At 39.8% G+C, this 23,553-nt stretch overlaps 3 protein-coding genes across 23 annotated transcripts in view; 1 reads left to right on the top strand and 2 right to left on the bottom strand.

Annotated features, from left to right (window-relative positions):
- LOC125881532 (polycystic kidney disease 1 like 1) overlaps positions 1 to 23,553 on the top strand; it is a 76,642-nt gene that overhangs the window by 6,274 nt on the left and 46,815 nt on the right. The window contains exons 10-27 of the mRNA XM_049564640.1: positions 1,368 to 1,615; positions 2,563 to 2,578; positions 3,516 to 3,554; positions 3,629 to 3,808; positions 3,897 to 3,974; positions 4,424 to 4,566; positions 6,631 to 6,751; positions 6,853 to 6,985; positions 9,139 to 9,331; positions 9,447 to 9,503; positions 9,605 to 9,946; positions 10,057 to 10,314; positions 10,392 to 10,505; positions 10,590 to 10,741; positions 13,527 to 13,627; positions 15,269 to 15,467; positions 15,600 to 15,683; positions 15,949 to 16,156. Of these exons, the coding sequence (XP_049420597.1) occupies positions 1,368 to 1,615; positions 2,563 to 2,578; positions 3,516 to 3,554; positions 3,629 to 3,808; positions 3,897 to 3,974; positions 4,424 to 4,566; positions 6,631 to 6,751; positions 6,853 to 6,985; positions 9,139 to 9,331; positions 9,447 to 9,503; positions 9,605 to 9,946; positions 10,057 to 10,314; positions 10,392 to 10,505; positions 10,590 to 10,741; positions 13,527 to 13,627; positions 15,269 to 15,467; positions 15,600 to 15,683; positions 15,949 to 16,156 (2,666 nt within the window). The remainder of the gene's footprint in view (positions 1 to 1,367; positions 1,616 to 2,562; positions 2,579 to 3,515; positions 3,555 to 3,628; positions 3,809 to 3,896; positions 3,975 to 4,423; positions 4,567 to 6,630; positions 6,752 to 6,852; positions 6,986 to 9,138; positions 9,332 to 9,446; positions 9,504 to 9,604; positions 9,947 to 10,056; positions 10,315 to 10,391; positions 10,506 to 10,589; positions 10,742 to 13,526; positions 13,628 to 15,268; positions 15,468 to 15,599; positions 15,684 to 15,948; positions 16,157 to 23,553) is intronic.
- Positions 18,792 to 20,168, bottom strand: LOC125881553 (uncharacterized). The gene is made up of 6 exons (XM_049564693.1): positions 19,838 to 20,168; positions 19,713 to 19,754; positions 19,573 to 19,635; positions 19,386 to 19,448; positions 19,193 to 19,255; positions 18,792 to 19,019 (listed from the first exon to the last, which is right to left on the bottom strand). Exons 1-6 carry the CDS (start codon positions 20,112 to 20,114, stop codon positions 18,910 to 18,912), a joined length of 618 nt encoding a protein of 205 aa, XP_049420650.1. The 5' UTR covers positions 20,115 to 20,168; the 3' UTR covers positions 18,792 to 18,909.
- Positions 20,470 to 23,553, bottom strand: part of LOC125881545 (protein Daple-like) — a 31,597-nt gene continuing 28,513 nt past the window's right edge. For 3 of the 21 annotated variants that reach the window (XM_049564672.1, XM_049564671.1, XM_049564670.1), the window contains 4 exons: positions 21,739 to 21,780; positions 21,584 to 21,646; positions 21,128 to 21,256; positions 20,492 to 20,830 (listed from right to left, as the gene is read on the bottom strand). In XM_049564672.1, the coding sequence (XP_049420629.1) occupies positions 20,547 to 20,830; positions 21,128 to 21,256; positions 21,584 to 21,646; positions 21,739 to 21,780 (518 nt within the window). In that variant the 3' untranslated portion in view covers positions 20,492 to 20,546. Of the gene's footprint in view, positions 20,831 to 21,127; positions 21,257 to 21,583; positions 21,647 to 21,738; positions 21,781 to 23,553 lie in introns of all 21 variants that reach the window. The other 18 variants (XM_049564669.1, XM_049564668.1, XM_049564676.1 and 15 more) reach the window with 13 other exon arrangements.

The following is a 23,553-nucleotide window of genomic DNA, read 5'->3' as shown; positions in this document are numbered from 1 at the left end:
TTTACTGTTTAAAGGAATACTTCACCCCCCAGATGACCATTTGTTTATCAGTTACTCACACAGTGGTGAGTTGAATATGAGAAGAAGACATTGTTTTTCTCGCATGCGTCCATGGTTAACAAAGAATCCAAAAACTGAGAATTCTTGATACATTACAGTCATCAGGGTCCATGTTTCATAACAGCAAAACTATCCACCTTATTCCTAACCCCCATGATGTCTTGCATGAATATGGGTGCAACTTCTGGCGTCAAACCAGAACCAATGTCTTCCAGTGGTAACAGTACCTAACTAATCTTCTTGCATAGAATGATTAGGAAACAAACTGCAGAACACACGAACTGTTACAACTCAGATGGGATAACGTGATCGTACGTCTGTGATGTCTGACAGCCATCTCAAAGCATAGGTTGTTTTCTTTTTAAACCAAACATGTTAGCCATTAGCTCTCCTTGCTACGTTAGCATGTTGTCAAATTTAACAGAGTTCAAGCTAGCTTACAGTAAATATCTACTCCTAAAAATGATTTATTATTTCATATGACTCATAAACAAATGTTAACACGTTTGGCAAACATTTAACATAATTCAGTAGGCCTATTAATTTAAGTTCCATGGTTTCTAGCTAATGCTCTGCTCGTCTGCCTGCTATGCAGTTTAGACATTTTTATGACTGCTGATTTATTAAATTGGCGTTTTAATGAGTGAAATGTGATGCTGAAATTTAGCAGCAGATTTCAGTAATATAAAGTACTGTTAAAAATAAATAACTTTAGGCACTGATTTTATACGGTATGAAAGAAGTAAATCAGTAACACATTCTCAGACTTGATAACGTTAAACACATAATTCAAGGTATGCTGCCATGTGAAATTGCAGTTTATACATTAGAGTGAACACGTAAATACATAAAAAAAAATATGTCCCGTATTGATTCAGTAAGGGACGGTGCATTTTATTGTTTTTATGACGGATGATCCAGTATTATGTCGTACAGCATGGGTGGCAACCTGTTCCTCTGTGTAGGTAGGTGATGGAAACTGTAGCCTACTTTTACAGGAGCAATCTCTATTTATTCTGGGTGCATGTTCAACACTGTTATTAAATGTAGAAATGGTCATTTTAGGGGTGAAGTATTCCTTCAAAATGGGAATTATCTCATTCTGCAGATAAATTAGAATCAAATGTGAAGAAAAGTGTGAATATGTAACATTTACCATGCTCACAATGTTAAGAAAAACTTTTAAAAGCACTTAAGACATGGGCATCAGTAGGAAAATCAACAAGAAGTAATAATGTGCAAGGTCATAGTTACAGTAAAATGGATACTTTATGAATTATTTAACAGCTTTTCCTCTTTATGTCCAGGAGAGGAGTCCTTTTATCACTCTCTGGGGGAAACTGACCCCCTAAAGCCTTTGTCCTCCTCCACTGAATACCTGCCACTTCCCCTTGACAACAGCGGCGTCCTCTATTCAGACCACTTTGGCCAGAGTGACGTTATCAGCGAATTCCCAATTGATTCCGACTCCTCTGTTGACTGGGAGTTTTCTTTTCCTTTCCTGGAGAGCAGTGACTTGGGAGGTCGACTAGGTGAGAAAAAACTGAGACGAAATGTTGGCTGTGAATCTTGTGTGCTCTGCCAGTCCCACAAAATCAAACAATTATTTATTTCATTAACAAGCTATCCAACAGTATATAATGTAATTTAAATTAGCCCTAACTTTACCAGCTGCAACACTAAAGTCAATAATTCTAATCCAATAATGTAATATTTTGATAATACTATACTTTTACTTTTAAAAATTTGAGTGCACTTACAATATTTCGGCACTGCTCTTTTCCATTAGTAAAGATCTATGTGCTACTTCCTCCACTATGTCTACCAATAAGGTGTAAATTGTCCTGCTCTACCAGGCGCAACTCAGCTAACAGAGGTCAGTCAAGCACAGTCTGCACATGCCCACACTGTCTAATCAGGCACAATTAAAAACATCTGTGAAGGTGTGCTGTAGGTGTGTAGGGTCTTTAAACCGGCATTAATTATATTTTGGCGACTTTGGACATCTGTAAACACAACATAACTTATAAAGCTGATGTAGCAAACTTCAAACTAGCAAAACACACCCAGCAGATAGACAGCAACATTAAATTGGAGTTGAGTTTCTTTCCACCTGATAAATGTAAGTCATCATCACATCAACATGATGTCCAGTTTGTTAGCCATTAGCAGTTTGTCAGTCTGGATCTGGAAGCCCCACAGGATCTTCTCAGCCACCTTAGGAGGTGTCTTCCATTGTCACCATGGGACTTCCAGCCCACATGCAGTGCAGATTTTCCTGAACACTTTGCCAGCCACTTGGTTATGGTGCTCCATGTATACTGTTCCCGCCTGCATCTTACACTCTGCTATTATGTGCTGAACTGTCTCAGGAACATCTTCACACAGCCTGCATCTGGGGTCCTGTCTGGTCTGGTAGACCCCTGCTTTTATTGATCTTGTACTAAGTGCTGTGTTCCTGTGCTGCCATGATTAGTGCTTCTGTGCTGTCTTTCAGTCCAGCCTTTTCCAGCCACTGGTAGGATTTCTTGATGTCGGCCACTTTTTCAATCTGTCGGTGGTACATGCCGTGCAGGGGCTTGTCCTTTCATGATGGTTCATCCTCTTCTGCATTCTCTGGTCTTTGCTACCTGAGGTATTCACTTAGCAGCTCATCTTTGGCGGCCATCTTCGTGATGTATTCCTGGATCTTGCTTGTTTTGTCCTGGACAGTGGCTCTGATGCTCACTAGTCCTTGCCCCCCCTTGCTACACTTAGTGTACAGTCTCAGGGTCTTGCCTTGGGATGAAACCCTCCATGCATTATGAGAAGCTTCCTTGTCTTGATATCTGTGGCTTCTGTCTTCTCCTTTGGCCAGCTTATTATACCAGCGGGGTATCTGATGACTGGCAGGACCTACGTGTTGATGGCTCAGACCTTGTTTTTTCCATTCAGCTGACTTTTCAGGACATCTATCTGTCTGTCTGTCTGTGGACGTTTTAGCGTGTTTAAATATCGGAGGGGACGTGTCCTCCCCTGTATATATTATTTGGCCTAGCCCTACAGTGTGTCAAGAATTAATGCTAATACAGCTAAAGCAAGATGCTAAAAGTTCAGTAGCGCTGAGACAAACTGCAGGTTCTGTTATAATCATCAGTGGGCTAACATTACAGAGCACATTCACATTACACAATGTCATTTTAACCACTGTTAATTTTTGTTTTCACTTTTTTGCAGCCTAAACAAAAGAGTTGTATGACATCTAAACTGCAAAAGTTTTCCAATCTGTAGCTAACCCAGAGCAAGTTACAAGGATACATAGCAACCACTGAATTTCTTTGTCTGATTATAACAATGAGCACCTTCTAATAGTAACGTATACACAGCCTGTGCAGATTTTCAGTGTGTAGCTATGTTGTGCATTAAAGCTCATTCTACGGCAGATTTAGATTATGATGTTCCCTTGATGAGCGCAGAGGAAGGAGACCCAGGGATTTCAGCAGGGAGGCCCACAGGTACAGTACATGTCTGTGTTTGCTAAATATTACCAGCGTGGGAGGTTGTGTGTTAATCCCATGCATTTTCCCAGGTGTGGATGGTGAGAGCTACAGTCCAGGAGATGATTCAGAGTTTGATCCAGCATCACATGAAGACGAGGGGAGTAATCTGGTAGATTCCAGACCATCTGTCGTGATGCAGGAGCCAATCATGCTTGATTTACCTCGAGACCCGGTAGACAAAGGCCTTTTTGAGTCCTACACTTATACAGGTACATTGTCCAGGAAACTCACAGACACACAGTTCATCTTCTTTAGTCACCTATCTCAGCCTTTCGTCATCTTTTTCTCTCATTCCAGGCATTTCACCCCCTTTGCTCAGCTTTAGACCGTTAAGTCTAAAGCCTGGGAGCAGATACATGTTGGAGGTCACTGCCAGTAAGTTACACAACAATAAGTGAACCATGGACACTGACAAATTAACATGAACTTGAAATACAGGTTCTGTACACTGTGTACGTTATTACTTAGATATGGACCACAAAACTCTTTCTGAACACATACAGCTAACATTACCTGGTAATCAAGAAGTCATAGGTGAGGCTAAGTGTTAACTGAATGTGATAACAGTAGAGAATGCAGAGAATGCATCATCACCAAAGTCTGATTTCCTTATCTGCTTTTACATTTTTATCCATTTTAAGGGCAAAATCTAATAATTCTGTTTTAATTGTGCTAGCTGTCCACTAAGAATGATGCAGAATAAATATAATGTGGTTTTCTGGGACTGGGGCAACCACAGTGGTGTCTCAAAATCACATTATATGTAGTGCTGTGTCAGTGCATCCCTGCTGCATACTAATCTGATTGTCACTTGTTGTTCTCAGAATTTCAAGACAGTTTCCTGGGCCGGACTCAGCTATTCTTAAAGACCAACCCTGCTCCAAAAGGCATGACGTGCCAGGTACAACCAGTCAAAGGAGTGGAGTTATATACACACTTCAGCATCTTCTGCACCTCAGGGAAAGAGGTATCTCTGGTTTCATACATTAAACACACACACATTCATAATTGTATTAATTATTTGACCCTGCATACTGTACCAGATGGGAGTTACATAACTTCCTTTTTGTGTGAGCCATTTTTTAGTTCAAGAAAAAAGTTTAAAGGAAAAGGCTATTTTATCTCTCCTTTGACATATACACATATGATTATTGTCACATATGTATACTGTCAGATATTAATATAGACTTTCAACATATTGTACCACAATAGCCAGAACTATAATTATAATATTATTACTTTCATTAATGTTGTTGTAAGCTACTGTCATTACCGTCTGTCCTGCATCTCTCTCTCTCTCTCTCTCTCTCTCTCTCTCACTCTTTCTGTCTGTTTGTCTGTCTGTCTGTCTGTCTCTCTCTCTCTCTCTCTCTCTCTCTCTCTCTGTGTGTGTCTCATTGTGTCATATGGATTACTGTTAATTTATTATGCTGATGTGTTCTGTACGACATCTATTGCATGTCTGTCCGTCCTGGAAGAGAGATCCCTCCTCAGTTGCTCTTCCTGAGGTTTCTACCGTTTTTTTCCCCCATTAAAGGGTTTTTTGGGGGAGTTTTTCCTTATCCGCTGTGAGGGTCCAAAGGACAGAGGGATGTTGTATGCTGTAAAGCCCTGTGAGGCAAATTGTGATTTGTGATATTGGGCTTTATAAATAAAATTGAAATTGAAATTGAATTGACATGAGGGCATTTATCTTTGTACAATTTATGTATTTTTCTAGTTTTGGAGATCATGTGTCTGAGAAACATAACCTCTGTCTTGGGGTTGCACAAGGGACCTGCCTTGGTCCATTATTATTCTCACTGTACACCACCATATAAATAAAGTTTATTATTATTATTATTATTATTATATCATACTTCAGTTAGTATGCTTCAATGTAGTACTCTGTAGGTGCTATAGGTAGCGTAATGTTATGTATATTAGGGGTTACATGTCCAGACTTTGGGGAGGTATAAAGAGGATTATTGGATTTCTCTGTGATGCTAACTTTTTAGCGCATTAGCTAACGTTAGTTTCGATAGCAAAATAAACTGGAGGAAACCATTCAACTCTCTTTGTAAGATTGGTATGGTAACCAACTACAGTGCTGTCCATCCCACCTTCAGGAATACTGTGACTGAGTGAGAGCATACGGGCAGTCTGGTCCCGTTGGTCAGTGTTTACTTTTTCAAGTAACATTTCCTGGTCCCAGAGAGTGAGTGACCTGACATGGTGCGCTCATAAATTCAGTAAGCTCCAAAACTAGGAATGAGAATTTTTGAATGTACCACTCGCATCATCTTCCTCCATTGTCTAAAACAAGCTAGCAAAACTGGCTAGCTAGTTTTAGCTATAGGCTGTGGAGAATTCTTTTGCCTCCAGCTAAGCCCCGCCCACCAAAAACCGTCATATTGTTGTTTACTAACAGTAAAAAGGTCTATGCGGAAGTGACGGCGATTTTTCTTTTTTTTACCACCTTGTCTTCATCTTCTTTTTAAATGGTGAATTACAAATGGTCAGTGGAGTATTTTCACCAACATTTGACTGTTATCTCCACCCACACATTAACCAAACTTATGCTACAATGACAGTGTTGATTAAAATGTGCTGCTGTAGCTAGCACCAAGTTAGCTAGCTAGCGAGTGCTAACATTAACTGGATAGCTAACGTTAGCTAGTAAGCTAGTAAGCACTTGTAGCACTGTTGCGAATGCTTAAAGATGTACCCTTTTAGATGTGGTAAACTTTTTGTTATAATTGAAAAGACAGAGAAACCCTTTTTAAATATTTAAGTTCAAATAATCATTCTTGGCTACCTCTCAGTTTTTAATCGTACCTTCCTCAATATCTGGGCTATTTTCTTTGCTACCTCATAATTACCCATCCGGTTCACTGGGGAAATGTAGGTTTTTATAAATGGAAAATTTTCTTATTTTAAAATAAAGATACACAGGAAGAAGTATCTACAAATGTATCCATCTTTTTGCCCCAGCTTAAATAAATTCACACTGTTCACTGCATGTCAACCTTCTCATGTTTGTGTGTTGAAGGACCTACTGTATGAGTACAGTGTCAGTGTAGGAGACAGACCTCCCAGGATGCTGTATCAGGGGCGAGACTTCCAGTACTACTTCAGCCTATCTTCTGGTGACCCCGGTGATGACTATAAAGGTAATCTCAAACACACGGACACACTGATTTGTAACTTTTACAGTGCATACTGAGGCAGTACCATGATAACTTACTGACAGATTGATTTTTTGGGCTTGTAGTCACAATTTACACAGAGATCAGAAGCAGCACCTATGGGACGGCCACTAAACCCTGTCCTGTCACAGTCCAAGTCCAACCGAGCTTCCTCAGAGACACCTCCTCTTCTTCTCATCTTGATCCAGATGTGGAGCTGTAAGAGTCACCATGTCATGTTTTTTTTTTTTATAGAGGTGTACATCATGTACTTTACTACTGTACACATTTTGAAAAGACTGACTCTGAAATGACTTTAATCTTGTGAATTTAATCTGTTTTCATAATCCATGAAAGTTTAAATTAATAACCAAATCATAAGTTTTATTTACATTAACAGCTGGGTAAAAAGCCCTGTGTTATGTACAAACAATGTGATGGCACGGAGCACATACTGCTTTAGTTTGGTAGTTTGTAGCCACCTGAAAAATGCCCACCTGAGATAAATCAGTGTAAGTGCAACCTACACTATATCAACACATTCTCACTCCGACCTCGTCACATATCGATGTTTGGTCATGGACCTTCCATGATACGATGTGAAAGGTACCCTGGGAGCGTTGGTTGTTTTTGACGTTCTGGGATGCCCCTTCAAGTTCTGCCTGTTACATGCATTGTCTTCTTTCAAAGTACTCTTCTCTTTTAACTTGAAATTTATCGTCTACATACAGTCTCTTTCAAAATAAAAGCACAACGTCAGTAAAACAACGCGAATAGATGTTTTTTTTCCTCTCACAACTAATGCATGTGGTTTGATTTAGGCAACAAAAACGCATGTTTGGATTTAGGCAACAAAAGCACGTGGTTGGGTTTAGGAAAAAAGAACAGGGTTTGGCTTTATAATCTTGCGTGAAGCGAACACCACTCACCCAGGTGAAGTTTGGTGTGTCTTGGACCCATCCACCAAGACTCCCACCCACCCTACTTGGACTTTCGCCTCCTTAACTTTAGTTCTTGTCCCACCACGTTTCCCCTTGACATGGCCGAGCACTGTTAAACTATAACAGCGACCAGCCATGTATCATGTCAACTTTAAAGGACGCTTTTTTCGTCAGTGTCTGACGCTGAAGTCACTGCCCAAGTGCCGGACTTTGACGACTTCGGAGTGAGATTGGATTAGCTATATATGAAGTATTTTCATTGTTTTATCTTGCTGTCAAACAGCCCCTTCTGACGGGGAAAACTAAGTCCGTTATCTCACAGCCACCGGACTCCACTGACAAAAACAGTAATTTTAAAACACTGGAGATGCTGGTCTGCTGCCTCTGTGTGTAAGGTAAAGTGGTTGAAATATTTCAAATATAGCTTACACTTGAAACTGATATTGATTTTTTTAAGTGGGTCTTTTAAGGTGGCTAAAATACGTTATGCTATGGCCCCCATCCACAGCATGAATGTATTAAGACACCTAGATATAGCAATGGAGGTGGGACCCATTCAGTCTGATGAGAGTTGCTCACCAGTACATGAAGCCAAAATGGTTCAACTGGCAGGTGTGAAATTACCTGGACAATCTGCGGATGATCAGCATTATTTGCGCACTGTGTGGCCCATAGAGCAATCACGCTAGGGACTTAAAGCATCAGAGTGTGACTGAGTGTAGCCAAGCATCTTACTTCCGTCTGCCGAGCCGGCTACTTCTGGTTTAGCGCTCTGCTAATTTGAATAGGGATAAAATGATTTAATTGTGCGGCTCTTAAAGATTTTCCAAATGTTATTGGACTGAATGGTTCAAATCCCAGCAGTGAAACGAGTTAGATTGAGGAGGTTGCAATGCTCAAAAACTTGTATCCACAGATTTACAGATGTCACTCTCGCCCAGTAAGTCAATGGGAAAAAGTATTTTTTGGGCCACAGGGCTACATGTGAGGGACCCCTGAAGTTGCAGTACCACTGTTTGGCCACTACAAAAATTTACTTCAAAGCTTGCTGCACTTCCTGGGGCCCTGGTCCACAGTGGTACAACGCGTAGTTTCTAGATTTGATTTATTGAAGATACTAGCAAAGCAACACGGTATGTAAAATAAGCACAACAGAAATGTCAGATAGGTCATATCACCGTGTTTAACTGTATATCTTTAAACGTTACAGGTACGGCTCTCTCTTGCCTACTAGGGAAGTGTTAGCGTGACGTCACAGTGATTCAGTCTATTGCTTTTAAATGGCTAATTAGAATATATCGAATTTTAATGTACCCTTAATTAAGTCATCTTTTGTGTTGCAATCATGTCTGGAGTTGTACATTTTAACAAGTTACTGTCTTACTATTTATACAATATATTGTTGTGTTATTAATTTCCATTTCTCTCCAGTTCAGAGTCAGGTCTGAGGAACCTTTCGGCTCTGGTGCGGCTTGGAAACAATATGGAGATTCGTAACTACATCAGTCTGCTCTCCAGCATCTTGAACAGACTCAGCCTGGACACTGAAGCCAACACACACGCACAGAGACGAACACGCAATGTGCTCATTAGCACCGTGTGTGAGCTTGAAAGCAGTGAACAGGTACACACACACAGACCTATACTGCACCTCAAGATTATCAGGGTTATGTTTCTGATTTTGACAAATCTATCTACTCTCTCTCTCAGCATATAAATAACATGTTATATATTCCTAGGCATCAATGGTAGATAACATCTGCATTCTCAAAAACCTGTTACAAGTTACAAGTCAGGTAGGTGGGAAGTCGTCTCCTTTCATGGACTTTTGTTGAGAAGAGACACTGAGAGATGCATGCTAAAAGATTATTTCTGATACTTGGTTTATCTTGTTTAGGTGACATTTTCTAGTGCAAGACGAGTGACAGGTCATGTTCAGGTCATCTCAAAGCAGCTTTCAGAGTCCAGTGCTCCAGGCCGGTTCTATTTGGACCAGAAGACACTCAACACCCTAGTTTCCCTGCTGTCATACAGCCTGCAAGCTGCTGTCGCTAGTAATGACTTCACACCAGCAATGTCCACCAGTGCTGACATTACACAGACATTAAAGTCAGACCCACATGATGAAATACAGGACTCACCCAGCAGTGTTTACATCAAACGAGACGGATCGATTTCAACAAAGCAGGCATTGCAGCTTATAGCTGATATTCTGCAGACTGCTTCAGACCTGATGCTGGTGAGAGAAAACAAACATGTTCTTGTGCATGCAGACTCATGAACTTACATATTTTCATACCTGTACGTCACATTTATCTCTTCATTGCCGATCCTCTTCTTTTTTTTTAGAAGTACATCTTGTTCCACGAGGCAAAGGAGCACAGAGTCAACACTGGTCTTATTGCCTTAAACGCCATGTACCAAAGCCAAACCTCCACAGTCATCAGCAGTGGCTCAACCACCTTCTACATGCCTGCCTCCCTGATCCAGCTTCTGTCTGTTCATCGCAGTAGAGAGACCGAGAGCAGACCACATCAACCGTGTGTGCTCAGCTTGCTGACTGAGCTCACCCACAACCCTTACACCTGGGTCCACTTTCCTGGAAGGGTGAGACTGGCGTGATGCAATGACACTAAGTGATTAAAGAGAAAGGCATTGCTCTCATTTTCCTCTGCTGATTCCAGCTGAGCGGACCAGTGGTTGACCTGAGTCTGTACAAGTGCAGCACGAGAAGGAAGATTCCAGTTCGCTCCCTTGTCCAGCCTATAAACATCGAGCTGCAGCAACCACCAAGAAACGTATGTCGCTGTTTCTTCATGTAATTACAGTAGAGCACACTGTTAAAAAAAAGTGGGTGACCATGTTTTCGCATTCTTCTTCAGAAGAGCTCTGTGAGTGAGTACGTCCTCCTAAGCAAGCAGGTCAACTACCACAGCTTCAACATTACCCAGGAGCACTTGCAGCAGGCCATCCAGTTAAGTGTGGTGTTCACGCCACCGCTCAACAAGGCATTTCCCATCATGCTGCTCTTCAGGTAGACTTTTCTGTTTTATAGGCATTATCATCTGATAGTTGGAGCAACATAGTAACACAATGTAATAATCTTTTTCTTTGTAACTCTTTTTATTGGGGGTTTCAAAGTTTAATAGACAGTAACAGTAGTATAAAAGTGAAAACAGAATTTTTGATACAAAAATATTGAAAATATTCTACATGTCAAAAAGGGGTGAATTGTCATACATGTACCCTCCTTATTCCTAGCCCCCATGACACCTTGAGCAATTGGGAAATAAAACGTGGAACACACCACCTGTTATAGCTCAAACTGGATTATGTGATCATACCTCTGCCATCTCTGACAGCCATCTCAAAGAATTCAACAGAGCACGCTAGCAGTTAGCTTGCCTTGCTTTGTTAAAATATTAACTTTAACATGGCCCGAGCTAGCTTAAGGTAAACATCTGCTCCTTCTAAAGATGTTCTATGATTTCTGATGACTTATTAAGAGATATTTAAGTGTGGGAGTGGCCTTTATGAATCCCTTTTGTTTGAGACCATGCTGCAAGGTGAGTCTGTTTGCTGATCCTGTGAGTTTATCTTCTCTGTCTCCTTTAACTTTAGCTCATATTGGAGTTATGCTATGTAGCGTGTGAAATAGACTATGGTGAATGTGCTAGGAAAGGTAGTATTGGCACTGTCACTACCTGGAGCTCGCATAAACGGAGCCTGGGTTTGTTGAAGGTGGCAGTGTTGTTTGGGCTGAGATAGCCTGTGAGTTTATCTTCTCTATCTCCTTAAACTTTATCTTATATTGGAGTTATGCTATGTAGCGTGTGAAACAGAGTATGGTGAATGTGCTAGGAAAGGTATCAGCATTGTATCTACCTGGAGCTTGCATAAACAGAGCATGGGTTTGTTGAAGGTGACAGTGCTGTTTGGGCTGAGAAAGCCATGCATAAGTAAGAAAAAGGAGGTTGTTTTAATGGCTCATCCTTGCTCAATCCTCCGCTCGTCTGCGTTAACGACTGATTTATTAAAAACTGTTCTGAGTGAAATATGAAGCTGAATTTAGCAGCAGACTTCAGTAATAGTAATATGAAGTAGTAGAAAAAAAATAACTTGGCATTTTTTTCATATGATATAAAGGAAGTACGGTAAATCAGTAACAAATTCTCAGCTCTAATGACTAATTACATGTTTCAAAGTATGTTGCTGAGTTTATTTTCTAATGTAGGTTGAGAATTAAGTCAGATGGGGAAAGACAGGGATATCATGTACTGACGGACGTGTCAGTCTAGGTGTCATTCTCTTCTGCTAATTCTGATTTAATACTTTTTCGCTATGTCTCATGAAACTCTTGTGGTTTTACTTCTCATATCAATGGTCCCTTTAGCAACAGGAATAATCCCTTTTTGTTCTGGATACATCTTCAACACACAGTTGCTGAAGACAAAAATTTAGTTGAGAATGGTTGTTAGTCGTTACAGACACGGACAGTGCAATGGGTACCAAAGCTCTGTTAAACTGAAGGCAAATTACTTTCGAAAAGAACCAGTGTTGGCGGTTAGCCACCAAGAGTAGCCACTGGGACTAACCACAGACAGTCTATGGGACGAACTAGTTTACTGCTACTTCCACTATCTCACTGGAAGTTATGCACATAATCATTTCCACAGTAGCGCCCTCAGGAATAAGGTGGATAGAAAAAGACACAAGTTTGCAAAATATAATTCTTACAAATAAAATGTATCGTTCTGTTTTAAAAAGATTAAAGCAAGAAAACAATAAAATAAAAAAGGGGTATGTAGGTGGATGTCAGATCGACAGTGTTTTGTGTCATTTAAATCAGGCGAGTTAGCGGAAGGACTTAGTGCATTTTTCTTCAAGTGGTCTATAAAGGGTTGCCAGATCTGGTAGAATTTGTTTTCACACCCTCTTAATGAGAATTTAATCTTTTCCAACTGCAGGTGGTGCATTGCTTCTAATTTAATAATATCAATCTACATATCATGTTATGCTGGTTAACACAAGATCAGAACCTTTAATACCTAAGAGTGCGGTCAGTGGATCAGGATGCACAGGACGTCTGATAGCGACTGAAAAAACATTTTGCCAATATGTTGTCACTCTTGGGCACTGTCAGAAGATATGGGCTGGTGAGGCTGGTGATTGCTCTCAACAGTCGCACGCTGGACTAATATTTGGATACATTTTACAGAGCTTATTTTTTGAAGTGAAGTCTGTGCAATATTTTAATAAAAATTTCTCTAGCACAAACTAATAAAAATATAAATAGTAATTCGGCTTTTGTCCATGACTCCTCTGAATTAGCAACCCTGAAATTATTTGCCCAGGCTGCGTTTAAATAATCTACGGAAGTGGTACAATCTAAACACGAACACTCAAGTGCATAATAAATAACAGAGGCGCCTCCTTTGATCATTGGGTTTGACAGAAATATAGATTCAGTTGGTTAACGGATCGGTAAATTAGGGAAGGATGCAGTGCTTTGTTTGACAAAGTTAAGTACCTGTAAATATCTGAAGAAAAAAAAAGTATGTGGTATGTCCAATTCAGTTTGTAACTGCTGAAATGATAAAAAGATCTTTGAAGGAATGAATGCCTTTCTCAGTGATACAGCCGAAACTCTCTGCATCAGTCAGAGATGGAGTAAAAGAGTGATTTGTGACCAAAGGAGCCAGCAGGAAGCCAGAATGCCACCCACATTTTTCCTAACCATAGACCAGACTTTAACACAATGCAGTAATCTTAATGAGTTTTTGAGTAATAGATCAAGCTAAAAGTGTCTGTTGTGGCAGGATGTTTGAGAGGCCGACTCCCGGTACGTACCACCTGCACAGGATTCACCACTGGGAGAGCAACACTGCACGCTTCACCCTGCCCCCATCCTACCTCAGAGGTGAGAAATCTATTGGTTCAGCTCTGTCCCTCCTCCCTCCTTGTCTTTTCATCCCTGAAATAACTTGTCATTTTATAAAGTTAAAATCTTTTTTTTTTTTTTTTTTTTTTACAGTATGTGTTAGTGAATATCTAAAAGGGCTTAAGCAAAGTGGAAATTCAGTCAGTGCATGTCATTTCAAGTCTTTTACTCATCATGGTATTAACAATCCAATACTGACATTACTCTGTAATGAGAGTATTACTCTGTTACTATTACTAATGATAAAAGATGCAGACTATAGAACAGTTATTCTGTTTGTAGCATTTCCCTTTCATTCTGCTCTTCCATCTTTAAGAATAGCAGCCAGTCTGGCCCTTTCTCGTGTAGTGGTCACTGCAGTGGACAGCTATTTAAAAGCCACTTTCTTGTATTTGCATGGGTTTTGATGCTATAATTGCATTTAAAGGGGATTTATACTTGTGTGGCAGACCCTATGCCGTAGCCTACACACGTGGCCTACACTGTTGTGAGCATTTATACTTGTACAGTGGTGTGTCTGTGTCACTCTGCAGTTACACCTCCAAAACACTAGTCAGTGGTTGAGGTTTCTATGAAGTGCTTTAAAGTTTAGTTGATTCAAAACACACATTAAACACACATTAAACATGGCTTAATAGAAACATTTTCAAACACAAGTCCACAAATCAGTTTCACTATAACTCACAGCATTCACAGACAAACACTTGTCTTTATCTGGACACATTTTCCTCACAAATACAACATGCTAATGTTTTTAGCACAAGCCTATGGCATTTTACATTGTATAAATTAGCCTAGCGACTAGCAGACTTCTCTCTACTCATGAAGCCTGGGACAACAGCAGCATTTAACAAAGGTAGCTTTACAAAATTCAGCTCTATTACAACTCACTCCCATCTGATTATAACTGCCCATCTGGCCAGCACAGAGGTAACAGACAGTGTACGGCGCTGAACTTGTGTCAGGTGTACATCATCCCCCCTGATGGTGCCAAAGAGGGGCAGCCAGAGGGTTGGGTTGCAGGTCAAAGTTATATATTGAGGATAAGGTTTGGAAAAGATCCTTCCAGTATTTTTCAAGGCTGGGACATGTCAAATATGAAGAGCCCAAGATGTCCCATTTTGCCTGATATCCTAAATTACCTGACTTTGCAATGCCAGTTTGCAATGCCATCCCTTTATGGGTTGTTGGAGCCATGATATAGTTTTATTTGTTTATTCTATCCTTATCTAGACAAGGTAAATATAAATATACACTTGCAGTTATTAAATTGAACACAGGGTGGAGCTTTGTGTGCTATGGTGAGCATGTGTATATTGTATTGAGATAACTCGCACTGGACATTGGTTTTATTGTTAGCCCAGTGCACACGTCCGGAACAAGTTAATCCGTTCGCCCCTCAGTGGCTTGTTAGTCACTACAGGGGTCTCTATATAAATACACAAGAAAATACATACAAAACAGCATCAGACACCAACAATTATACAAGTAAACTCTCATCAGTTCATAACTGACTAACATTAACTTGTAATGAATGATCAACATTAAGGGGAAAAAGGATAAGTAATGCGTTAAGTGTCTTCATCCATCCATCCGTGTATTACCAAACTCCATTTCTAGCTCCAGGCGCTGGTCACCTGGCCCTGCTGAATGCTGATTTCGGGAAAACACCCAGACAGAAGCACCTGAGTGAACAGGTCAGCTACAGTCTCATAGTGGACAGCAGCCTGTGCTTGTCTTGGGACAGCCACCAGGGGGCCTGGACACACCACGGCTGCAGGACACAGCATGCAGACACAACTGCTGCAGTCAACTGCAGGTAAGGCATGGATTAAATATGTGTGGGCATGAGAACACGAGACCTTCACACAGAGAAACACACACATGCAAGAAATAAATGTACATAGTGACGATTAACATCAATGAATCACTTCTTGCTGTTGTATCTCAGTTGTCACCGGTTGAGGCCGCTGACTGTGGTGCAGCAGCAGATCCAGAGCAGCCATGACACCACCGGTCTGGACCCGTTCCTAAGGTGACCTCATCCTCTTTAGACTTGGGTGACGTATGAAACCAAAAAACAAAACCTCTCTGTTGCTTAAACTGCAGCAGTAATTTGAATATTTTCTTATAGGAAGTAAACAGAGGAAGGTTTCTGTCATTGTTTCGTATTTGCAGATTTTTTTAATTTTCTGTGAGTGAGAAGCATACATTTGCCTCACTCAGTCATTTCATGAGAATGAAAAAAATATATATATAAAATCAAACAGTGTCTCCTCTCTCCCTCTCTGCCACCTCAGTGTGTCCAGTGATCTGACAGTACTGGGTGTACTGGTGCTGTGTGTGTGCCTGTACTTGCCGGGGCTGGTGTTGTGTAGGAGAGCAGATGTCATCTCCAAGGCAAATCTCAGAGTCCACTATCTTTCTGACAACTCCCCGTCTGACCCATATCTCTATGCTGTTACAGTCCACACTGGTCTCTGCTCTGCTGCTCGCATGAGTGCAAAGGTAAGATTTTTTTGTCCCTTTAAGCCAGCAACACTTGGCTCATTGCTTTCAACTGCGCACGAAAGTTGCCAAATGATGATGAATCATTCTGAAACTGAGATGTGGTTTTTAAATAACAGATCATAATGAATCATGACTATAGGCCTTGTCATTTGGATGTTGTTGTATTTACTGAAATGGATACCTTCACAGCATGGGTGGATTATGAGAATATGGGCTCCTGGGAGCAGACATGTAAAAGGCCCCACCCCTTCGCCTACACAGGAGCAAGACACAAAGACTTTGTGCTTGCTTCCTCTCTTTTTCTTGTTGTTGCTTTGTATCTTTTGTAGTTGTCAGCAATTGTTTGTGGTCTTGTCTCTCTTTGAGGTAATTTTGTTTCTTTTAGGAATACATGTGGCTCTTTGAAGCCATTTTGTATCTCTTTGAGGTGTGTTTGTATTGTGTCTCTTTTTTAGTTGTCTTGTGCTTCTTTCTTTGTAGTTGTTTTGTGTCTCTTTGTAGTTATTTTGTGTCTCTTTGTAGTCATTTTATGTCTCTAGGGTCTATTTGGTTGTATTGTGTCTCTTTGTAGTCGCTTGTGTCTGAAGTCATTTTATGTTTTTTTGAAGTGTATTTGGTTTTATTGTTTGTCTCTGTGTAGTTGCTTTGTGTCTCTGAAGTCATTTTATGTCTCTAGGGTCTATTTGGTTGTATTGTGCGTCTTTGTAGTCGCTTGTGTCTGTTTGAAGTCATTTTATGTTTTTTTGAAGTGTATTTGGTTTTATTGTGTGTCTCTGTGTAGTTGCTTTGTGTCTCTTTGAAGTCGTTTTGTGTCTCTTTGAGGTGTATTAGGTTGTATTAAGTCTCTTTTTAGTCATCTTGTGTTTCTTTTTAGTTGTTTTGTGCGTCTTTGTAGTCGCTTGTGTCTATTTGAAGTCATTTTATGTCTTTTTGAAGTGTATTTGGTTTTATTATATCTCTTTGTAGTTATTTTGTGTCTCTTTGTAGTTGCTTTGTGTCTCTCTGAAGTCGTTTTGTGTGTGTCTGAAGTCATTTTATGTCTCTTCAAGTTATATTTGGTTGTATTGTGCCTCTTTGTAGTCGTTTTGTGTCTCTTTGTAGTCGCTTGTGTCTCTTTGAAGTCATTTTATGTCTTTTTGAAGTGTATTTGATTTTATTGTGTCTCTTTGTAGCTGTTTTGTGTCTCTTTGTAGTTGCTTTGTGTCTCTTTGAAGTCATTTTGTGTTTGTCTGAAGTCATTTTATATCTCTTTGAGGTGTATTTGGTTTTATTGTGTCTGTTTGTGGTTGTATTGTGTCTGTTTGAAGTCATTTTATGTCTCTTTGAGGTGTAATTGGTTTTATTGTGTCTCGTAGTCGTTTTGTGTCTCTTTGAAGTCGTTTTGTAGTAATTTGAAGTCATTTAATGTCTTTTTGGGGTGTATTTGGTTGTATTGTGTCTCTTTCTAGTTGTGTGTCTGTTTGAGGTCATTTTTGTAGGTTTGTGTCTCTTTAAGGTCATATTGTGTCATTTAAGAGTACATTTGGGGCTCTTTAAACTCCTTTTGTGTGTCTTTGAGGTTTATTTGGTTGTTTTTTTGTCTCTTTGTAGTTGTTTTTGTGTCTGAAGTCTTTTGATGTCTCTTTGAGGTGTGTATGGTTTTACTGTATCTCTTTGTAGCTGTTGTGTGTCTGTTTGAAATCTTTTGATGTCTCTTTGAGGTGTGTGTAGTTTTACTGTATCTCTTTGTAGCCGTTGTGTGTCTGTTTGTAGTTCATTTACATGTCTTTGTTGTCATTGTGTGTCTCTTTAAAGCTCAATTTTGCTCTCTTTTAAGGAAAATTTTATCTTTTTTGGTCTTAATGTGCTTCTTTGAGGTTGTTTTGTGTCTTTGATACATAATAAATATATAAATGATGAGTAAAATGGAAGTAGAGAAGCTGTTGTATGCAGTATCGTCAATTGGTTTTATTGTGTCTCTTTGTGGTCGTTTTGTGTCTGTTTGAAGTCATTTTCTGTCTCTTTGAGGTGTATTTGGTTGAGGTTTGAGGTTGTAGTGTTGTTGTGTGTTTCTTTAAAGCTCAATTTGGGTCGCTTTAAAGGAAAATTGTGTCCTTTTTGGTCATTTTGTGTGTTTTTGAGGTTGTTTTGTGTCTCTTTGTAGTTCCTTTACATCTCTTTGTGGTAATTATATTCACTTCCTGGTCAGTAGATGTTAATTTGAGTGACATTTGGCAGCTGAACGTCAGGGGGTCCTGGCGCTTTTGGCCCCTGGTTGGCCGTTCAGTAATCCATAAGTGTTTCACATTACTTTGATACTATCTTATTCGTTAAGTGACCACTGAGTTAATTGTTACTGTAGGAGTAAATATGACATCCTTTCCTTGTTTGTTGAAACTAGAACTTAATTTCAAACTTTACAGACAGTGTTTGATGTTGTTAGTAGAGGACTTTCTTATCATTATTCCCTTCATCTTGTTCATATAACCAGACAAAAATACACACATACAACAGATTATTTTGGATTTAATTGACACACAAATTTTTATAGTGTGATGTCAAAACTTAATGCAACTGACTGTGGATGTTTTACAGGTGACTTCACAGAGCAAAAAGCAGAAATCCACTAAAAATGGTACGATTAAATGAATCATCAAAAACACCACTGCCTGGGTAGAGAGTCAAGTAGACCACATCTCCCTTTTCCAGTTGAAGAATTAATGCATTAGACACAGAGACACAGCGGTTATCATTTAGATCAAAACTATACGTCATTCTCTTCTCATTGTGATAGAGATAAGCACCGGTCCAAGCTGAAGAGCAGACCTCCACAGTGTGAATCTGAAGTAGTAGACTCCTCTGACTGGGGCTGTGAAGATACCTGCAGCAGAGGAGAAAATCAGTGAGGGGTGAAAATAGTCTTTGATCTGTTGAGCGAGGTGTCCTTGTGTTGTTATCTGATGCTTTAACAGGCCGTCTGAAAGATTTTTACACAACAACATGTTTTCTACCACACTATAATTTGTACTTTTTAATTATGTATTCGTAGCTTACCCATGTTTTCTCTCCTGAGCTCCGCCACTAAATTTTCACTGGTGTTCACTCTGGACTCCAAAACTATGAACATGTTCAATGTTTTCACCAAAAGGTTAACTGTAAGTTTTACTGTGATCATTGCATCACTAAATATGTTCTTAATGTGAACATAATATAGTGTTTTCACTTTGTAATGATTGTTATAGCTGACCTGTGTTGTCTCTCCTGAGGTCCTCCACCTTGTTGTTGCTGGCGGTTACTGTGGCCCCCAGTACTGCAAAAACATGACACCAAATGCTTAATCATGCCCTCACCTTTATCTTAGTTTCATTCAATATATTCTCATTACATAACACACAGTATTATGCCAAAGTTTACTTTAAGATTTTAAAGCTTACCTTTGTTCTCTCTCTGGAGTGTCTTGACCACGTCTTCATAGGAGCTCATTCTGGCCTCCAAAACTGTGAACACATGAAACATTTTTATTGTCAAGTAGATATATTTAGATATAGATATAGATATAGACACAGATATCTACCTGCATTCTTGCTTTCACTGGCTGTCAGTCTGGCCTGTGTGGCTGGGTGTAAAGCATTATATTAGTGCATGAATCTGTGCAGCACTGTGTGACTGACACTCAGTATGTTTTATGATGTGTATCACCTGCATTCTCTTGCTCCAGCTTCTCTATCTTGCTCCTGTGTTCGATGGCCATGTCTCTCAGCTCCTTTAGCTCAGCCCAGATGTCAGGGCTGATGTTGGTCTGGCTGCTGCTCTGATCATGGGCTGCTCCGACACCCTGTATCTCAAAGTGAACCTCTTCCTGCCTGTTTCCCCCCTCTGTCTCAGCGTCTGTCCCCGTCACCTCTCCACTCTCACCCTGAGCCCACGTCCATTGCAGACAGAGCAACAACGCCAGAAAAACTGCAGCGCTCCTCATTCTGAAATATCACCTGTTTAGACAGCCAGATGCAGTCTGACATGTCTGCTTTGATTCCCGTCTTTATATACATGTAAAACAGCTCAGTGAAGAGGCGCATGAGAATCAAACAGATGTCTTTGATAACAAATGTAAAAATAGCTCCAAACATCCTTGAACACTGAGCTGATTTTAAAGTCAACATCAAGCAGTTTGAGCTGCGTTATTTTGAAATCATTTGTAATACATGCTTTAAAATATTGTTAAATGTGCTGTATATAACTTTATAGACCTACGAATCAATCAATCCTCCTGTTTATTAACACTGTAGAAACTGTAGAGACTTTGATCTTGTCATCAGAGGGATATTTTTATTACTTATTTTATTCCATATTTTTTATAGTGTGATGTCAAAACTTAATGCAATTGAATGTGGATGTTTTACAGGTGACTTCACAGAGCAAAAAGCAGAAATCCACTAAAAATGTTATAATTATTTGAATCATCAAAGATACCATGACCTGAAGGGAGAGCCATGTAGACCACATCTCCCTTTTCCAGTTGAAGAATTAATGCATTAGACACAGAGACATGGCCGTGTTCATCATTGTAATCGTAATTACGTGTCATTTTCTTCTCATTGTGATAGAGATAAGCACCGATCCAAGCTGAAGGGCAGATCCCGAGCACTGTGAATCTGAAGTAGTAGACTCCTCTGACTGGGGCTGTGAAGATACCTGCAGCAGAGGAGAAAATCAGTGAGGGGTCAAAATAGTCTTTGTTCTGTTGAGCGAGGTGTCCTTGTGTTGTTATCTGATGCTTTAACAGGCCTTAAACATGGATTTGTATCAGTAATCTGTGGGAGCTCTTGGTTTTACTCTCTTTCCAGATCATTTGTAAGAAGACAAAGGGATGTTTGTTTTATTGGTTTGACTTAGAAAATTCATACCACAGAAATCTTACTACAGTCACATCTTGCCTTCTGTAAAGAACTCCTTTGCACATTTATGTGTGTAGATAAAAGAGCTGTGTACCTGTAGTTGGGCTGTAGGCCTGGCCGATATTGGTGAAGACTTTGCTGAACTTAAGTGTGATCTCAGTGTCGAAGGGTCCAACGGGTCCTGCGTTAGTAAGACCAGCTGAGAAGGCCACCTTTGGACGGTCTGTGTGAATGAGGAAGATGCAGAGAAAACTTGACTGATGTGCAGTCTATGAACAAATGTCACTGAGAGAATAATTCCCTCCTAATCATATTCAGCTACACAGCACAGTGACACTGCAGTCATTTGTATACTGATAACCAGCAGGCTTTGAATTCTAGTAGAATCAGTAACAGCTGAATATCATCATTTCTGCTTCATTTAGTAACAGTGGTGATAAATATGAATGTCTCTCTGCGTTGTGCTGCTCTGAATATGTTCCTTAGTGTACCCATTCCCTTTTCACAGTCAACATGCTATTTTGACTTAATAATAGTTGATGTAATTTACCTGCATTCTCTCTCTTGAGCTCTGCCACCTCGTTTTCACTGGAGCTCATTCTGGTTTCCAACACTGTCAACACATTTCACTTATTCATCCTAAACTAGTATTATGGTCGTCAGGTTTCACATTTTTCTGGACTTTTGATGACTTTGTTATCATACCTGTGATCTTGTTTTCACTCGCTGTTACTCTGGCCAGAAGATCTGTCACAAAGGGAAAATGAATTTGAGGGTTAGTTGAGCAACCAGATGTAAAACCTCATGCAAATGGAAATGTTTCTGCAAAAATGTTTCTTTTGACAACTCTTCTGTTACTTTTGCACAGCACACCTGAAAGATTTTTACACAACAACATGTTTTCTACCACACTATAATTTGTACTTTTTAATTATGTTTTCGTAGCTTACCCATGTTTTCTCTCCTGAGCTCCGCCACCAAATTTTCACTGGTGTTCACTCTGGACTCCAAAACTATGAACATGTTCAATGTTTTCACCAAAAGGTTAACTGTGAGTTTTACTGTGATCATTGCATCACTAAATATGTTCTTAATGTGAACATAATATAGTGTTTTCACTTTGTAATGATTGTTATAGCTGACCTGTGTTGTCTCTCCTGAGCTCCTCCACCTTGTTGTTGCTGGCGGTTACTGTGGCCCCCAGTACTGCAAAAACATGACACCAAATGCTTAATTATGCCCTCACCTTTATCTTAGTTTCATTCAATATATTCTCATTACATAACACACAGTATTATGCCAAAGTTTACTTTAAGATTTTAAAGCTTAAAAATCAAAAAAGGCTCCCGCACACTGTCTCACTCTCTTATTTTTCTTTAAGCAACGTTTCGGTCGGTGTGACCTTCATCAGGCATTTCAGGCAGTATCACAACATTTCATATATATATGTATCCAAAGTGGATGCAATTAACCAATTAGAGGACTGGAGGGCTCAACATTTCTGATGAGCACCACCTGTCAGAGAACAACAGCAATCATTAATAAACAGCCACCATCGTAGTGTCTTGACTTATATTATAAGAAAACATTTTTGAAAACATAGTGTCAAATGACAAAAAATTGAAATATACAAATAAGGGCATTAGTGCCAATTTTCAAAATTTTATAAAAACATTAATAGTTTAGAGTACAAAAATATTTTAGATTTAGTAACGACTGTTGGCAATAGAATAAATAGCAAATATACACATACTTATAAGTGAAAAAAAATATGTATCAAGGATGAAGAAAGGAGAGAATTTTTTCAGCATTTCCTACAGCCCCAGAATGTACCAACCGGGGCAGGCGGAAAAACAGCAAAAAATGCTCCAAATGCAGTAGACCAATACTACAACCGGGTAAGACAGCAGATAAGCAATAAATCTACAACATTATATTCAACAATAACTCATCATTCAATTCTTTTGGAGACAGGGTCTGTAATGTAAAAATCCAGAATGCTTCTCTTCTTTTTAGGAGCTAGTCGAGGTCTCCGCCCCTAGGTGGCAACGAAACCTGTTCGATCCCATAAAAGCAGAGGGAGGCCACGTCATGTCTCATCTCATTAAAATGAACTGCCACTGGATAATCTTCATCCTTGCGAGGTATCGCACTCTTGTGTTCACTGATTCTCTGTTTAAGTTTCCTGGTGGTCTTACCTACATAGGCGAGGCCACACGGACAGTGAATCATGTACACAACATGAGTGGACGCGCAAGTGATGATACCCTGCAAGCATTTTTTGGTTTAAAAAACGTCTAATAGCCGTCTACATGAAGACCTGACGTCTAGGCTAAATCACGACTGAATTTGGGCTGTCAGTGAAAATTTGGTAGACGTCTAACCATAGCCAAAGTGTAGACGTCATCAATTATACGGCTATGTAGAGACCATGTCCAAAAAATGGAGATAAACATATTTTAATTACTGTTGACTCTCCATACGTGATTGAATATCATACCACACACCATCTGCAATGGC

The sequence above is a fragment of the Epinephelus fuscoguttatus genome, linkage group LG21, assembly GCF_011397635.1.
Source record: "Epinephelus fuscoguttatus linkage group LG21, E.fuscoguttatus.final_Chr_v1".
NCBI lineage: Eukaryota > Metazoa > Chordata > Actinopteri > Perciformes > Serranidae > Epinephelus > Epinephelus fuscoguttatus.
This window is presented reverse-complemented; position numbering and strand designations above follow the sequence as displayed.

What these genes read in the sequence shown, in the direction of transcription:
- LOC125881553 (XM_049564693.1), bottom strand. Translation starts at nt 20,114, where the DNA reads ATGAGGAGCGCTGCAGTTTTTCTGGCGTTGTTGCTCTGTCTGCAATGG. An exon ending in GCTGGAGCAAGAGAATGCAG is followed by an intron (nt 19,755 to 19,837) that starts GTGATACACATC and finishes CTTTACACCCAG; the next exon opens with CCACACAGGCCAGACTGACA. An exon ending in CAGTGAAAGCAAGAATGCAG is followed by an intron (nt 19,636 to 19,712) that starts GTAGATATCTGT and finishes ATGTGTTCACAG; the next exon opens with TTTTGGAGGCCAGAATGAGC.